The following is a 19,537-nucleotide window of genomic DNA, read 5'->3' on the forward strand; positions in this document are numbered from 1 at the left end:
TCATACTGCCCTCTTCATTCTTCAACGGCGAACTTCTCCTCGCATTCCTCACTTTCCCGGCGAAGAAAAAAAGTGTATCCTTTCGCATTGACATTTCTTCCCCTGCGAAAGTCAACGAAAGAAAATTGTAAACATTTCTTCTTACCTTTTGCAAAAAGGTTTAAAAAAAATTAATTACAACATATTTTGGAAGTATTACGAGAAAAACAAACAATATCACCTCTTAATATTTTAGCGCATTTTATACATGTAAAAAAGTGCTTTTAAATAAATATTGTTAGTAACAAAAAAAAAATTTGTTCAAGGGATCTACTTTGCCATAGCATTCAGCTGAGCTTGCAACTTATCGCGCGCAGAATCCTGGTACAGTGGACTTCGGGAGAGAAAAAAATTGACCTCTGACGTCTTTAAAGAGGAGAAGTTCTCCAGTTTGCTTTCATACTGGCCTTTTCACCGGTGAAGTTCGCTGGTGAAACAGTTTCGCTGGCGAAGTTCTCCACCTCTAGAGGTGGAGAAATTCGCTGGTGAACTTCACTGGTGAAGGTCTCCTGTGTACCTTTCATACTGGACACTTTCCCCTTCGCTGGTGAACTTCGCCGGTGAAAAGCGCAATATGAAAGGGGTATTAACCATATGTGAAAATCAAGAATATAATGGTTAATGCTAGACCCAGTTTTCATTACCGTCCTAAAAGAAAGTTTAGTGGAAATTGAAACTACGCATAATGAGAACGATCAAAGCGTCTTGGAAGCGATCTTCCAAACCAGTTCAGAAAACCACTTTGCGAGGTAGTTTTCAAGAACGCTTTGCCTTGTTTAACAAGTTGTACATGTAGCTTAAATGAGGACACAACCGCTCCTTATGAAGTGATTGAGCGCACTACTCACTGTGTGTACAATGTCTATGCTGCAGTTTCAAAATTTGCGCGAAACATGTCACCCTACTGAGAGCATTCCCATAGCAATATGACTGCTTTGCGCAAGATGGGAATGCTACCAAAGCAATCTTCCAAACTGGTTTCCTGAACCGGTTTCCAGTATTTTCTAATATTAGAAAGTGTAGTGAGAACAGGTTTCTTGTGATACATGAAGTTTCTTATGCAGAAAAAATGGTGTTGTTCACATTGATGTGCAGAACACACAGGCCATTTCTATACGCTGGCTACAGATTGCGATTTCGAATGATGATCCTAATTTGAATGATAAAAATTGCATGCAAGCAATGATTGGCCATTCATTTTGCAAACTTGTATGCGTGTTACATAAGGTAAATGACACAACACATTACACGACACTGTTACCACAACAGTCAGCCTTTACCATTTAACGGATGCCTTTACCATTTAACCATGATGAGAAAACATTCTCATCATGGTATTATTCCAAGGAAAATTGTTACCATGCCACTCCATTACCTTATTTGGCCTGATTGTGACAGTCATGTGACTACTGCCCTACTTCTCCCTGAACTGAATGTTTGGTTTTTCATACAACATCTATATGTATATGTAAGCCTGTCACATAAAAAAGAATAACAGCTGCATCCTTTTTTATTGGATTATAAACAGACTGCTGCTGATTAATTGAATTTTGGTATGCTTTTGTCTACTTGTGTATGTATTTTTTGTGTGAGAGAGAGAGAGAGAGGGGAGGTGGTAGGGTTGACACCCGGGGTGGCCACTTACATTGACGAGTGCATACCATGCGTGACCCAAACACATGTAAAAAGGAAGTCTTTTTCAACGTAATAAGGGTGTCAAAAACACTAAAATAATGAAAAAAGGTATCTTTTCGATAAGAAAGCTACATGTTTGGGGTCAAATTTGCGAGGGTATAAAATCAAGACTAAAATGTTTTATAAAGGATGTACTTTTTGCCCAAACAGTCAACACTACGTGTTTGGAGTACGATTTGCGTGAGTGGGGTTGTACTAAACCCAATGATGTAGGTAAAGGTATAACCGACGTCCGTGACATAACATTTGAAATATCGCTGTACTTGTTTAGGGGTTCATTTCAGGGAATACTTTCCTATAGTATCGTTTTGTTTCCAATACTTGTTAAGGGTAGGTTTTCACATGCCAATACTTGTTGAGGGTAGGTTTTCACATGCCAATACTAGTTAAGGGGTGCATTTTCAGTATATAAAAAATACTCATTTAGGGTGCTTTTTGAAATCTCATGAGGTGGTTTCAGACCGCCTCGAAGTTCGCCAGTTCCAGGTATTCTCTGATTGGGAAATTTACCCCGATCAGAAAATACCAGGTATTTTGGTAATGTGAAAGCAAACTACGCGTAATTTCCCCGAAAGAAAATACCCGCTAAATAGTAGGTTCTTGGCGAAATTACGAGAACTTTCGTGGGGATTTTTCTAAGGTTGCAGGTATTTGGCAATGTGAAAGCAAATTACGGGAACTTTTAGCCCAGCGTGTCGTGGCGTGGCTGCTGGGCTAGTGATTTTGAATCTCGCGCCTTGCCTGCTTATCAGACCATACTGCGCATGCTCGTAACTTCGGGAACTTATCCCGAAGGATGTGTTTCAGGGCGGTGTGAATGCAGGAATAATTAACGGGTATTTTTTAGCCTTAAAAAGTTCTCGTAATTAACGGGGATTCTTGTGATCGAGGCGGTTTGAAACCGCTTATGGTCACGCATGGTATCCACTCGTCAATGGAAGTGGCCCCCCGTGGGTTGACCAAAAAACAAAATAGTGAGTATGATGGCAAGAGGTGAAGGCATTTTTTAACTTCTTATATCATTTCATTGAAAATAGCTGTTTATTAAAGCAAGAATGATTTATCTAATTAGAATATGAAAATTGTTTAAGTAGGCTAACCAATATCAGTACATTGCTAATCTGCACATGGTCTGCACTACACTCTAATACCCCTTTCATAAACCCAATTATGCGGATAATAGCAGCATAATTTGGTCGTAAAATCGGAGGAGGACCAGAGTTATCTGCATTATTTTGATGCTGCTATTATCCGCATAATAGCAGCATCGGGACCAGATTTTGACTTTATGAATGCATTTCGAAAGTAGTGCGGATAATTGCCATGGAGCAGTTACAAGGTCACCCTTTTCCAACGCAACCGCATCGGAGGGGGTGTGTGCGGTTGCCATGACGATTATCCTTTTTCAGGACGGGCCCTCGTAAAAATAGTGCGGATTATTTTTTTCGGAGTTTATGAACGCAATTTTATTGAATTATCCGCATTACTCTAATAGGCGGCTAATTGGAGAATAGGTTTATGAAAGGAGTATGAATATCAAGGATTTAAAATGAATCCAGATCGGCTGTGAATAGTGACCAGCTGATTATTAGATTTAGATTTAAACCTTGTTGATTTAGATATAAATCTAAATGATTTGAATTGAAATCTCTTGAGATTTAAAAGTTAATCCTTAGGATTACAAATAAATTGAAAATTCAGCTGGTCTTTATTCACAGCCAATCTGGAATTATTTTAAATCCTTGGAATTGAGAGTGTGTCTCATCTTACAGTCAAAGGTCGCTTAATGAGTGTGCGCAAAAACTTGCTTCGCTCTGTAGTACATATATATTTATAAATTGCTTCGCTAAAAAGTGTGAGCTACATTGGAAGGTGACATCATGCATGGATCCTACTAGGATCCATGCATGAAGTATACTTGGCTTATTTTGAAAATTATTTTACCCGTCTACATGAACAAATGCCCTGCATTTACAAAGTAATAAATGAATCGTGTCCAGATCCTTTTATTTATATGATATTCTCAAATTTTCAACTTTCTTTTATTCTTTCAGGTATGGGAAAGACTCATAAGGATGCAGCCTCAGTGACCACCGCTCACTCCATCCCACCATCATGTGGTATCTATTACTTTGAAGTCACAGTGGTCAGCAAAGGAAGAGAAGGGTCAGTATATTTACCCAGTAATTTTCCTGTTATATTTTCAGAGACAACATGGCACACCATACCGTTGAGGAGCGATAATTTTATGGGGGACGGAGCACCGAAGTTCACCATCCCCAATCTGTTTTAAGAGGTCAAAGTGGAATAAGTGAGCAAAGAGAGCGAGCTAAAAAAAAAAAATAAAATAAAAAAGTTTTGCTATTAAAATTGACTCTTGGTCTATGAAGAACTTCAGTGATTTGTTTGCTTTTTGGTATTAGAATATAAATGTACAAACTTACATAGTTTTCAAATTCTGGTGGGGGGGGGGGGGGAGTGCATGCCGCCCCCATCTGTAACCTGCAAATTGTATTAAAGCTGTGTTATGTAGCTGAACCAGAGCTGTATGTCAATTTAAAAATCAAATGATGCTTTTGAAAGCTACTGAAATCTTGGCATTTTGCTTTTAGGGAGCCTTACATGTATGAAACAAGCACGTGGAAGCATCATGGGTAGTTCTGACTCTCGCATTAAAATCAGAGGGTCATGTGTTCGAATCCCACCATGACCTACATGTAGCATCGTTTGGTGTCCAACTCTGCCTCTCTCCACCCAGGTGTTAAATGTGTACCCGATAGGCTGCGAAAGCCCGTGTAGTATGACTAGCAATTGAGTCTTTGAACTCTTGTTGGAATGCTCCTCAGGGAGTGGAGAAAGTGCATACATAGTATGTTGGCATGCCAGGATCTGATGACCAGGGTAATAAAAAGCGCTTAAAGATGTTGTTCTGATTTTCTAAACGCTATATAAAAGCAGATTATTATGATTACTAAGACCCATTACAGATGTCCAGTGAAAGAGCTAGGCTCTCTCTATGACTTTACAAATTAATTATTTGAAAATCACATTAAAAACGATGCAATATACTCAATTTATATTGCAAGCTTGAAATTGTCTAAACTTATAGATTGTTGCCATTCATTTTTTGTTGAATTACCAGGCCTCGAAATAATCGACGGCCATGGCCGTCGATGCCCCCATTACTGGCCGTCATGCCCTTCTTCTTTTTGCTAAAAGTTACGGCCACTAAAAATGTGCCCTTTTTTATATGGCCGTGGTGCCCTTTTTTCTCATAAATGTGCCCTTTTTCTGATATATAATGTACCCCTTTTGAAAGTCTGCACCTTTTTTTCTGAGCGAGGAAAACTTTTCTCCGATCTCAAAAAGTATTCAATACCTTAGCTTTACCAGCGACGTCCAGTGCATGTATGCAGTCTAGTCCGAAGCCGCGCCGAACGATGAGCTAGCTATACACAGCTGGCCGGCCAGCTGGCCGGCCGCTAGCGCGCTTTACATATGCTATGTAAGCTGCAGCATAAGAATGGACGAGCGCGAGCTCCGTATGTGTACTACACAAATGTCGCGCGCGCTGTACTGTCCTGGCGAGCGCGCGCGATGCGTAAGTACAGTACTTTGAATGGGAGTGTTTCATAAAGCTGTTCGTCAGTTACGAACGACCGGTGATACTTTCTTGGGTGCTAATCAGATTCACATTTAATTACATGTAGCTCAAGAAGGTATCACCAGTCGTGCGTAAAGTTCATTTTTTCTTAAGTAAATAATGTGGTTTGGTAATGAATCTGATGTATAACATCGACTATGGAAAGCCCCCCCCCCCCACGCCGCGAAACTGTAACACCTACAAATAATTTATTACATGCCCCTTAAAAAGTGGCCTTGGTGCCCCTCTGTATGGCCTTGGTGCCCTCTGCTGCCTGGCCTCAGTGAAAAAGTGCCCCTCAAAAAAGTGGCCTTGCCCCCCAAAAATCCTATTTCGAGGCCTGAATTACTATTTTTTTTAATGTGTTTTTGTCAAAGTGCAGAATATAATTTTTATAGATCTATGATAGTTCTTTGCATGATATTGACACCTAAATTCTAATTGAGCTTGCTGCTTAGGCTGAAATTTGAAACAAATCAGGCAAAACATATCTGATTCAATTACAGAAGTGGTTATATCAATTTCTGTGATGTCACTTTTCTGAATAAGTGCCTATGGAAATTATGGATTATCAACTGCTGTACTTATATGTCACATGGTTATAATCAAATGCATATTCTCACCCTTGGTTTGAAGGGCTCTTTTATGGAATTAGAAGTGTGGGTTCATGTTTTTTGCAAATTGACTTAAATATGCTCCATAATTTTCACTTATTAAATTTCAGCTAATATTTTTTGCACCACTTTCTTATTCACCATATGACATGGGGGGGGGGTTATCAGGCAGCATTTGTTTTCATTCCTGTATTATGTATCTCATTGCAAAATGCAAATGGGCCCGTAACACAAAACTTAGCAATGATCATAGAACACTTTTCTACGATTGATTGCATTGACTACAATGTACAATCAATCGTGAAAATCAGGCGTACGATTATAATTGCTAAACCTTTGTGTTACGGGACCCTGGACTCTGTAACACAATCGCTAAATGAACTGACCAGTCAAGATCAATGTTACAGGCGCATTTGGTTTAAAATACTGAACAGGGACCAATCAGTGCAGCTTTTTCCTATTTGCAATCCATCGCAAACCTTTGTGTTACGGAGCACAGGTCTTGAAAGTCATGTAGAGAATTGTGGATGATAACCCAATGCAATAAATGCCAGCATGTCAACCAGTTGTCAGTTGAAAAGTCTGTTATTCCCACAATCCCTTACCATGAATCTCATTTGTACTATTAAAGGAGTGTCTATCTCAAAAATATTTTCATGTCAATGTAGTGGCTTTTTGGTGTACATATGTACCTTGAAGCGTGTACATTGAATCATTCTTTGCCATGGAAACCTGCACAAGTTAAATGCATATGTAACAATGTTATTGTACCAGCTGGTTTGATGATGCATTGTTGTCTAGTCTGTTGATACAACTCCTTGTGCATTCAGATAAATCAATTGTCTGATATTTTCTTTAATTTGCCAACTACATGTAAATGTGTTTTCATAATCTTGATCAAGCTCTGATCAGAGCCCTGTCTCACAAAGAGTTGCGATTGATCTGATCATTGCAACTCTGAATGGCTAGCAATGTCAACATGTATTATTCATGTTTGTTCAAATATTCATGCATTAATTCACTGTGCTTCTCTTTGTTAACAAAGGGCATTGTGCGAATTTCCTGTAGAAAAATTCATGGATGGATTTTCATAGAGTTACAATTGATATGATCGATCATAACTCTTTGTAAGACGGGCCCAGGATGCGTCAAATTTTTTTGTTTTAAAAGTGGGATAATGTGAAATCCTGGGCTGATGGGTATGGACCTATGCAGTCAACACTTATCCTGTGTCTTCTGTTACTCTCCATCAATCTCTCTCATCTTTTCCTACATCTCTTCCATCTCTGGAGGCTTAGGAGATGCTCTGACATTTATGTCACCTGATAGTTGTCACCGGGGTGTTGGTTGCTATCTGAGTTCTGCCATTCGTATTTGTTTTCAAAGCAGATGCTCCCTTTGTCAACTTTCTGTTATTTCGCACCCAGGAATCATAAACAAAAAACAGGATTAGCTGGGAAATATTTGGAGGATATTATGATGACAAGACAAAAACACTTCAGTTGACATTTAGCACCATTAATACTTTTACATGTATGTATGTTCATCTATTCCATCTACCTTCATGTATGTTACTGTCATTTTACTTTACAAGTAGGATATTCCATGTTGATGTTGGCTCATCTGATTGGGGGGGAAACATAACGGGTATTAACTGTACAGTCCTATGTGTAATCACATGTAAATATCAGAGTTCCCAGCCCATCAGGGAAATTTATTTTACTTTTTTCCAGGCTGGAAAATTCAGGGAATTTGATTTTAGAAAATACTTCAAATCAGAGAAAAAATAACTAAAATGAGGGAAAAATCAGGGAATTTTCATCGGCCCAATAGTCAAAAGCACGGTAGTCAGTCAGACTCTGTTCTATTTTGTTGCATATCAAAACAACATAAATTGAATGACTGGTTATGCTGGTACTTATTAGTTTTACATTATTGTTTATATACTGAATATACACGCAATTCACTGCAACAACTTAAAAAAACATGCAAAACTGGGAATGGGTTTATATAATTATCAGGGAATTTTTAAACTTCATCAGGGAAAGATCAGGGAATTTTGTTTTCTTTAAAAGCTGGGAACCCCGTTTTTATGATGGGATCCAAAGCAGGTCATAAAGCTGAACGATCTATAAACAGTATGTTGTATTATAGCAGTTCAGGGCCTCTTGACACAAAACTTACACTGTAGCACTAATTGGAAGATTAATATGATTTATGATTTTATATATTCTGTGCAATTAATCATATAAATCAAATGATTGATTAGTTGCTAAGCTTTGTGTTACTAGCCCCAGAGGATTCTTCCTGGATAACTTTTTGCATTCACAATCATGCTGGTTTGGTCCAGCATAGGCCGTGAGTTGGGGGGGGGGTGGCATTGCTTCACGTTATTTTATTTACAGTTATGATGTATTTTGCATGATTGGTGACCCTTTCTTGTGCTAAGGGAGTAGCTATTGGCACCTGAGAACATGTTTATTGGTGCATTATTAAAGTCACACTTAACTTTACAAACAGATTTATGAACCACTACATGAACCACCACCCAGGAAAGTTGCTGTGAATCAGGTCTTATGATACAGGCCTAATAGTCTGTTCATGTAGGTCACGCATTGCCACAAAAACATAGCCTTGCAATGAGTCATAACAAAGGATATAGTTCCAAAACAACTCTGTGTGTCCTTTGTCCTAACATTGGTTCCAGCCATCTTCCTGTATCATGGTCTTCATACCCAAAGTACATTTACTTGAATGGTTTTGATATTGAAACTGAATTTTTAGGAATTACTGAGTTCATTGAAACTTGACGTATTATAGAAAGCGATACAAATGACTAGTACATGTATTTGCATGAACAGTCAAGTGCTTATATCCTACATGTACCAGATCTACATGTTCGTCATTATACCAAGTATTGCTGTAAACAATCAGGGATATGCTCCCTGAAACAATCAAGCCCTAGGATTTATTTATTTTTGTATTTTTCTGAACATGCCTGAATTTAATGAGGTAGGAAGACCCCCATGCTCTGATAAAACGGGGAAAAGGAGTTCTAAAGTGAAATACTAAAAAAAATTAACAGAGACAGTTTTTCTCCTATATCATGTGAAACAAAGGAAAACTGAAAATGTATTAATTGGAATCTTTTATTCACAAAAAATGTGAATGTGTGATGCCAGGCTTGTATATTGGTATTATATTCATATAATTATTATCTTAAAGATTACATTGGTGGATTTGATAATGGACTTACTTGAACCAAATTTCCTTAACCAGTGTTACATGTAGATTTACTTGATAATGTATTTCTGTACTTTAATCAAATCAACTACTTTTTGGGGTGAACTTGACCTTGAAGATTGAATCAGCTATAAATCAGAAACAATAATCTGGAATAATTTTCAAGATCCGTAATGCGAGGAACAAAAATCTTCCAATCTGCACATAGCATCCCGATGTCTAGTATCTTAATACCGGCTATGCAGAGAGATCGACACGCAAGGAATTCAGACATGTTAACATATCATGGACCTCCATGTATTTAATATCCATTGTACAAACTTGTGGAATGAGATGTATCAGAATCATCAACATCGTCCCTATCCTTTGATGATACAATACAAGTCAATCATTAATCGACTTTGATGGATTATCACCAAAAATATGACTGTCTATCAGTGGTGATGTAAAAAAACATTAGGAGGTTACGGTAGGCCTTCTTGTATTCTCTTTACTGCTGCAGTGTAGCCCTCTGTTCTCCTTGCCTCTGTGTTTTACCATGTACTATGTCCATGGATGTGATTATACTCTCACATAAAGAATTCTTGTGCTTCTACGGGATAGCTCAACAATGGTAAATTATTCATTTGTACATGTAGGCCTATTGTTCCAGAAATTATGAAATATATTATTTTATTCATGTCTCTAGGGCCATCTACACGAGCCCGAGTTTTCAATTTAGAGCGCTATTTCTGATCCGGCAAATTATCCCGATCTGAACAATCTCAAGATTATTTGTAATAGAGATGCAATCATCGGGATAGTTCGCTGGATTAATCTCGAGATGGCTATCCCAAGTCAACTTAGGATTATATATTATATAGCGTGCTATTCACAATTTTTTCCTGCTAATACACAGGTACAGACGCACTCGGATTATTCATTCACGGGGTCACACCATACATGCATTGACGCCTCACTCGAGCAGGAATCGCTCTTCTTCCGCTAGAAGAGATGGGGGTTTCTTGAATCTTGAGATTAGTCACAAAGAGGGCCAATCGGGCTAAATCCTCAAGATTGACCAAACTCGGGGCTGGTGCAGCACCGCCTTCTGGCACATTCTTTGGATTTCTAAGTTTATTTATTTATTTGATTTTTTGTTATTCAGGTTATCTCGTATCACCAGAAATGGTGGTCTTCAATATTTCTTGAAAACTTATTGAAAGGCTATAGGTCTGCATAACATTTATTCATTTGTACTCCTAATGGCCTATTAATATATTATTAACTTTTTGTACAGAAGTTATTGCGCATAAAAAATACAGTGTGATATGATACGCCTTAACTATAAATCATAGAAATGTATTGTACAATGGAGATGATGGCCCATTTCCCAGCTATAGACAGGTAAATTGGAATTTCACCAAGACTGCAGGGCAGAGTGTCTTTGCCGCAGGCTGAATGTATCAGAGCATCCTGTGCCTATCCGCTTGCCACGTACATGGATAGCCTATAGGCCTTTGTTCAATACGTACTTGCACGCACACTGCCGAGAGATACCCTGGGAAGTTAATTGGCTTTGGAGTATGAGGAGGGCTATGAACTGAACGCTGATAGGTAATGCTAATCAGATAGGAATTGCTCCTGGTGCTATAAATAGATGGACTGTCACACTTGGCAGTGGACAGGGGAATCGCTTCAATGGTTTGTTATTAAATTTTCATTCATGATGGATTGAAAGGATTTGCCCAGGTCAGGTGTGAAGTATCTGGGACCATACATACCTTTATACCAACTATTTTATAGGTATGGTACATTATAGGTAGTGGATTACTTCAAAAATACATTTTAGGCAGTTATTTATATATGATCTAGTTATTTTCAAAATTCAGGATTGAAAAATAGAAAGGGATCCATTTTTGTCTCACCTGCATAGCAGAGCGAGACTATACAGTGCCGCTTTTCCTACGGCAGCAGTGGTGTCAACATCAAATCTTAATCTAAGGTTAAGTTTTTAAAGTGACATCGTAACTTAGAAAATTAATTAAATTAAAATGGACCTAGTTCATGTTCATGAAACTTGGACATAAGGGTTATCAAGTTTTACTGAATATCCTGCCTTGGTTTAAGATCACATGACCAAGGTCAAAGGTCATTTAGGGTCAATGAACTTTCGTCATGTTGGGGTATTTATGGAATTGTCATAACTTTGAAATTTGTTGGATCTATTTCAGGAAACTTGGACATAAGAGCAATCTGGTATTCCTGAAAATCCTATGCAAGTTTCAGGTCACGTGACCAAAGTTGAAGAATGGTCATTTAGGGTCAACAAACTTTGGTAATGTTGGGGGTATTTGTCTTAGGTCACATGATCATGGTCAAAGGCCTTTTCGGGTTAATGGACCTAGTATTTCATTATCATATGAATGTTATCTTTTGTGAATAATTATTCAATAGCAGTTTTCAAAGTCAGCACTGCTGCTATATCAAATCGCAAAATGCAGGCATTCCACTTGTTGTTTGTATGATTCCCATTGTTGCATGACAGGCAATAATTTTAGTCCTACATTTTGCTCTTTATATTTATTCAAGATAAATTTAAACAAAATTCCATTATATTTTTGCGTAGAACTCCTTTTGCCAATCTCTAATTATTACAGATGTGCAGGAATGTACATTCATGCAAAACTTCCAACATAGAAATTGGAATATCTTAAAACTCTCAATTTCCACAAACTTTTCAACCTCAATAGATATCAGATGAATTAAAGTATACTAGCATTCAGTGCATGTACATGTATGATCATCGACCTTCATGAATCATTAAAACATCGATTTGAAATCATACATAACTTCAATGTGTGAACCCTCCCCCATATGCAGTGTGCATGCTGGTTTCTCCTTGACCCCACTCAGATGTGACCTAGTTTATTCTTGTCCATCCATTTTTAATACTGCCTCCTCAAAGATTTTCTGAATTACTCATCATTTTGTTTGTTATACAATCTTTTCCCTTGTATTCAAGTTGTAAAGCTGTAAGGAATCCATAAATTCATGGTTTGCAGCATGTTTGGATTGATACTTGGAATTTTTCATTTGTGATAAAAAAACATATGCTTGGTAGAAGGGCCTGATAGGATGTGGAAGTATTTGGTCTGTTTGTTTTGATATGATTTTTATGTCATATTTTAATGTCTAATGCTGTCAATCAAGTTCTGGGTACAAGGATTCTTCTCTTCCCTTCCCCCTTTGCATTTGCAGTAATTTCTGATTTTGTTTGTTCCCCAAAATGAATCATTTCCCACTGATTCTCCGGTTATGCATAAGATAAAATGCAGTTAAGTGTCATGATATCAGTGGAGTATCTTAGCAAAGGTAGAATTGATATCCAACCATGGCATTTGCATCTAGTTTCATGCACAACACTTTCTTTCCCAGTGGAATATCACAAACTCTATGGTTTCCCAGTCATTGAGAAATTCTGTGCCTCACGATAACATGGATAGGATTGTGTATTGCCAAAAGTCTTAGGAGAAATAAACGCATCACCATCAAGAAATATTTAAAGGAACTTATCTTACTCCTTTCCAAAACACACTGTAGAATGTTCAAAGGAAAATATCTTACCCCTAACCCCACAACCAGCTACCCTCGATCCAGCTGGCATTATTTTTAGCGAAACTACTTTCTAAGGGACATACCATCATCACTGTCGTACACAGAAGCAAAGTGTATATGTACAATGTAGGCTTCATGTACACTCTCCTTACGGCAGTGTGCAATTATGACTGTGTTCTATCGTCAAGAATGCTGCAATGCCCGTTGCTGCAACTGCGCTGTAGCAGTGTACAAACAAGTCCCATACAGCTAGCACAGCATATGAGAAAGTACACACTTTGCACCATAACAGTGATGATCACCATTGCGTAGGATCCCATATGCTTTACAGTGGGCTGCTGCATCTCCACCTCAATATTTTCCTTGGGCAAATCAAATGAAGACAGTTGCAGTAAGTGAATATTATTTACTATCTTTACGGGTGCAATATCCTTTATTATCGCATGTTTGGTCGACTTCATTGATTGAAAGTGTGGATGAGCCTCCTGTATACTTGGAGCTGTAGTGAAGCAGTAGAAGGCTTCTCCTGACCCTAATTATGTCAACATGCCATTTGCTTTGTAATACATCAGGGGAATAGACGGAGAGCCTTATGTTTATATGATGTCATAATGCAAAGCGCATTGAAACTGAAGGATGGGATGTGAATATGAATTACATTTGACTTTTATTTATTTCATTGCATTGTTTTTTTATGTATGCAGAAGCTGAAAATATACATTTGATTTGGTCTCGTTGAATATATTCATGCATCCAATTTTAGTTTGCAATACCTGCAATATCATAGCTCAAAAGCTCGTATTGAAAAATGGCTGTAATAGAGGAATGTTGGTCTACGCAATTCATATGACTATTTTGAGTGCATGACCTCATTAGATACATGTACTACTGAACAATGACCTTACGGATTTTACTGGTATCATGCAAGTTGGTCTAAGGATTGCGCAATATTTTGTTTAGTAAGCTTCATTGGCTCAAGTGCATGGTTTCCTGTCAATGTGATATTGAAAGGATGGCCACACCCCTACTTCATGTATTACTCATCTGAAGTGTGCTTTGTTAGATTAATACTCTTGGACACACACCAATAGCCACACCTTTTGACTGCTACATTCAGTTTCAGAGTAGTTTCGAGTTCCTTTAATTTCCCGTTACTGCGGCCATAATGGTTAAAATGTACATTACATGTAGGCCTATGGAGGTTGTTCATTTTGCTTTTTTTTAAAGTGACCTTAATCCGTCAACAGGTGCACAGGACACCAAAGCTTGTCAGAGCACCATTAACAACAACAACAACAAGCAACATAAAAACAAAACAACTGGCAACAAGTTGGATCTCTATGGTTTATGGTTCCTTCACATGGGTTGTGGTTGTTTCAGATTTTTTTAATAGAAAAATATTTTCAAATAATTGACGGAGAAGTTTTTTTTTTTTAATCAACTCCCTATTGCATCAAGTTCCTTCCCGAAACATTGTAATTTGGCCATCAGAGTTGCAAGGTTGAAAGAGGTCAGATATCGAGTGTAAAGGTGTATGTATACAACACTTGTAGTGCTGCATGTATTTTGCAATGTATGTTTTGTTCCTCCAGCCATGTGTTATTTTTATTGATCTACATTGCTGTATTGATTTAAGGTATTGTGGGGATTGTTCAACATATGCATTACCTACAATAGCTCAGCGGTCAATTGCCTGTATATGTAGATATCAAAGTCCAGACCTAATGATATAGGCCTGCCAACTAACCCAAAATCAGGATATACAAATCTAAATCTAAAATACAGGTGGAATTGAATGTCGGTCTTTAATCTTTGAATATGATGGACGAAAGCAGACAAAGAGAATAGAATTTGTACATGTTCATCCGTTCAATCACTTTGTTTGATGAATAGGCAATAAAAACAAATATCGGAAATCAGCAGAAAACAAGTTAGGTAATGGAACATCAACTTGTTATGAAAAGGCCATGTATATGATGTATAACTATTTGAAAAACCTTGTAACTTATTATTTAATTAAATTCCCAACCATTATATAAGTACACTCAGCATTTATTCAGCATAATAACACCTCAAAGTACATGTACATAACACACTTTAACAGCCAGTTTTACTTTAGTTTAGACCAAACTTATGTTTTGGCAGTGATGAATTGAAGGTCTTAAAATTAAGTGTTGATATAGGGGAGGGGCAGTGCACTTTCAGGTTTGGCTTTACTGTTTGGACCTGCCTGCATATATTTTACTGAATTGGTCAAAGGTCAAATTAAATAGATTATTCATTATAAAGTAGAAACACTGCGTTTATAATAGGCCTAATAAGTCAAGGTGTTATTGTAAGGAGTATCAACAGTCAGGTGATATTTGTACATGATAATTTTCAAAACTCTTGCAAATCTAATTATTCATCTCATTATCCTTTCAGGGAAGAAGGCCCTATTTTTACAAAGGATTGAGAAAATATTCTAAGGTACCGGGGTACCATTACCAAACTTCTGGATGGATGGGACCCTACAGGCATACATGCCAAGAAAGTTTGCTCCTTTAATTTGTAGAAAGGACCCACAACCCCATGAAGTCATATAGACAAAGACTTGTCCTTGATATGATCAAACGTGGTGTTTTGTCTAGACAGGTTTCTTTGGGTCAGAGGGTTAACTATTGTTGAACTGCACAGAGGATTTTCAGCTGAGAACAAATTGTAATTTAAAACTAGAATTTAATTCGTCATGCAGACGAATTAGGTGGTCTGTCATGATTTTTCGTTCAGAGTCGGCTAATGTATAAAATGAATAATTTAGATATGATTGATAATCTTGATTCTAGACATCCTAAGAATAAATTTTGACCATTGCTCAATGTGATTATTAATGTTTCCCATAGACTTTACACGTAAGCAATTTTGAGAATTACAATTCCAATATTGCAAGTGAAAAACGGGCAAGATCCCGGCATCTGATCAAATAGTGGAGGAAACATTACCGAAAGCCCAGAATCTCAGCTATAACATATTAAAAGCTCCGGCAAAACTGACAAGAAGAAATGGAGATATGGCTCACGAAATAGAGGAATGTCGAATCTAGTTTTGAGAAAAAGTCATGTCCCATAGAGATTACACACAAAATACATGTGATATGAAAAAAACAATTATAATCTGTTTTATCTTGCTAAATTTTAACTTTCATACCTTTTAATTATCATAAAGGATCATGTAAGAGGTGGCAAAAAGAAAAAAAAATGAAAAAAAAATCATCTTTTCTACCCCAGGAATCGAACCTCCGCCCTCGAGAAAGCAAGTCAAATGCGTTATCCATTGAGCCACGATATTCCCCATAGAGATTACACATAAGCAATTTTGAGAATTACAATTCCAATTTTGCAAGTGAAATACGGGCATGATCCCGGCATCTGATCAAAAAATGAAGGGCACACTTCCGATAGCACAGAATCTCAGCTACAACATGTTAAAAGCTCAAGGAAAGCTGACAAGATAAAATGGAGATATGGCTCACGAAATAGAGGAATGTCGAATCTAGTTTTGGGAAAAAGTCATGTCCCATAGAGATTACACGCAAAATGAGGAAAAATGACATGCCTCTTTTCATCGCTGTTTTACGCAATGATGCGTTTCTCAAAACGAATATTCATCTTCACTGAGGAGAAAGAGTACATTATAAACTACAACATATTGAAATCTGGGCGAAAAATGATCTATATTCGAGAAGTTACAGCCAAATTTGAATAAATTTGATGACGTCATTTTTGAAAAAAATGAAATTTTTAGTTTGGGTGCCTATTTGATGACGTCACGATATAATTTAGGGACAATGGTGACCTGAAATCAAATCTACAACTCATACTCTATCGATATATGAAAAAAAAATTGGGGGTCAACGGACTTTTTAAAGAGCTACAGTGAATTTACAATAGGCATGTTTTTGCCCATATATGGCCTATAGTGAGAGCTCGCGCGCACACGTGCTGCAAACTTTAATGGGTGTTAATTTCTATATTAATGGTTGTAGAAGGTTGATCAAGGTATCAAATTGCTCAGAATTTTATTAGCAATTCAATGATATTAAAAGAAACGGTTTTTCTGCGTTGTGTTAAGGTGTAACGCGCGGAAACGCGCGCGCATACGTGCGCGCGCGCAAATTTTTGAAATGCTTAAAATGACCTGAAACGTACCCAAAAAATTTTATAGGTCATTTGGACGATTTTTTTACCTTTGGCGCGCGCGTACGCGCGCGTCATGACCTCTACATGACCTTTGATGACATTGACAGTTGACCCTTGACATGAAGTTAATGTCCTGTAAATATTATTAATTTTTGATAATTGATAATGAAGATATGATCAAATGAAGAATTTTACAAAATGGCGCGTAGATGACGTCATCATAACCATATGACCTTCAAAAGCTTAGTATGCCGTCTCTATGATAGATTCTATGTATGACGAAAAAATCAGCAAAATTGATTCAGCCAATTCCGAGAAAAGTTGGCGACAAACATAGGTGCCAAGAATAAAGAAATAAAGAAAGAAAGAAAGAAATAAAGAAAATTCTGACGAAATCAATAGGTGATCTGTCAGAGACAGACCACCTAATTAGGTGGTCTGTCTACGACAGATCACCTATTGATTTCGTCAGAATTTTCTTTATTTCTTTCTTCCTTTCTTTATTCATTGTACCTATTTTTTGTCGCCAACTTTTCTCGAAATTGGCTCAATCAATTTTGCTGATTTTTTCGTCATATATAGAATCTATCATAGAGACGGCAAAATAAGCTTTTCAAGGTCATATGGTCATGATGACGTCATCTACGCGCCATTTTGTAAAATTCTTCATTTGATCATATCTTCATTATCAATTGTCAAAAATTAACAATATTTACATGACATTAACTTCATGTCAAGGGTCAACTGTCAATGTCATCAAAGGTCATGTAGAGGTCATGACGCGCGCGCACGCGCGCGTCAAAGGTAAAAAAATCGTCCAATTGACCTATAAATTTTTTTGGGTACGTTTTAGGTCATTTTAAGCATTTCAAAAATTTGCGCGCGCGCACGTATGCGCGCGCGTTTCCGCGCGTTACACCTTAACACAACGCAGAAAAACCGTTTCTATTAATATCATTGCATTGCTAATAAAATTCTGAGCAATTTGATACCTTGATCAACCTTCTACAACCATTAATATAGAAATTAACACCCATTAAAGTTTGCAGCACGTGTGCGCGCGAGCTCTCACTATAGGCCATATATGGGCAAAAACATGCCTATTGTAAATTCACTGTAGCTCTTTTAAAAGTCCGTTGACCCCCAATTTTTTTTTCATATATCAATAGAGTATGAGTTGTAGATTTGATTTCATGTCACCATTGTCCCTAAATTATATCGTGACGTCATCAAATAGGCGCCCAATCTAAAAATTTCATTTTTTTCAAAATGACGTCATCAAATTTATGCAAATTTGGCTGTAACTTCTCGAATATAGATCATTTTTCGCCCAGATTTCCATATGTTGTAGTTTATAATGTACTCTTTCTCCTCAGTTAACATGAATATTCGTTTTGATAAACGCATCATTGCGTAAAACAGCGATGAAAAGAGGCATGTCATTTTTCCTCTTTTTGCGTGTAATCTCTATGGGACATGACTTTTTCCCAAAACTAGATTCGACATTCCTCTATTTCGTGAGCCATATCTCCATTTTTTCTTGTCAGCTTTCCTTGAGCTTCTAACATGTTGTAGCTGAGATTCTGGGCTATCGGAAGTGTGCCCTTCATTTTTTGATCAGATGCCGGGATCATGCCCGTATTTCACTTGCAAAATTGGAATTGTAATTCTCAAAATTGCTTACGTGTAATCTCTATGGGGAATATCGTGGCTCAATGGATAACGCATTTGACTTGCTTTCTCGAGGGCGGAGGTTCGATTCCTGGGGTAGAAAAGATGATTTTTTTTTTCATTTTTTTTTCTTTTTGCCACCTCTTACATGATCATTTATGATAATTAAAAGGTATGAAAGTTAAAAGTTAGCAAGATAAAACAGATTATAATTGCTTTTTTCATATCACATGTATTTTGCGTGTAATCTCTATGGGACATGACTTTTTCTCAAAACTAGATTCGACTTTCCTCTATTTCGTGAGCCATATCTCCATTTCTTCTCGTCAGTTTTGCCTGAGCTTTTAATATGTTATAGCTGAGATTCTGGGCTTTCGGGAATGTGCCCTCCACTTTTTGATCAGATGCCGGGATCATGCCCGTTTTTCACTTGCAATATTGGAATTGTAATTCTCAAAATTGCTTACGTGTAAAGTCTATGGGAAACATTAATAATCACATTGAGCAATGGTCAAAATTTATTCTTAGGATGTCTAGAATCAAGATTATCAATCATATCTAAATTATTCATTTTATACATTAGCCGACTCTGAATGAAAAATCATGACAGACCACCTAATTCGTCCGCATGACGAATTAAATTCTAGTTATCTTTGTAGTTATTTTGTTAACAAAAAAATAGTTCATGATAATTAGTGTCAGAGTGATATGGGAGAAATTGAAAGCTGCCAACATATATGCCGCTTCAAAACAAGATGACTAATTTAGAAATTGCAGATGATTTACAGTGACGCCTTTCTTCATTCAACTGACTTCTTCACAGGAGAACATATTTAGTCATTTGACCTATTTGTGGT

The 19,537-nt window shown here is 37.3% G+C and overlaps 1 protein-coding gene across 2 annotated transcripts in view; it reads left to right on the forward strand.

The window, feature by feature from the left end:
* Positions 1-19,537, forward strand: part of LOC121407527 (ran-binding protein 9-like) — a 65,740-nt gene that overhangs the window by 19,132 nt on the left and 27,071 nt on the right. For both annotated transcript variants that reach the window (XM_041598655.1, XM_041598656.1), the window contains exon 2: positions 3,789-3,900. In XM_041598655.1, the coding sequence (XP_041454589.1) occupies positions 3,789-3,900 (112 nt within the window). The remainder of the gene's footprint in view (positions 1-3,788; positions 3,901-19,537) is intronic.

The sequence above is a fragment of the Lytechinus variegatus genome, chromosome 2 (genome assembly GCF_018143015.1).
Source record: "Lytechinus variegatus isolate NC3 chromosome 2, Lvar_3.0, whole genome shotgun sequence".
In the NCBI taxonomy this organism is placed as follows: domain Eukaryota; kingdom Metazoa; phylum Echinodermata; class Echinoidea; order Temnopleuroida; family Toxopneustidae; genus Lytechinus; species Lytechinus variegatus.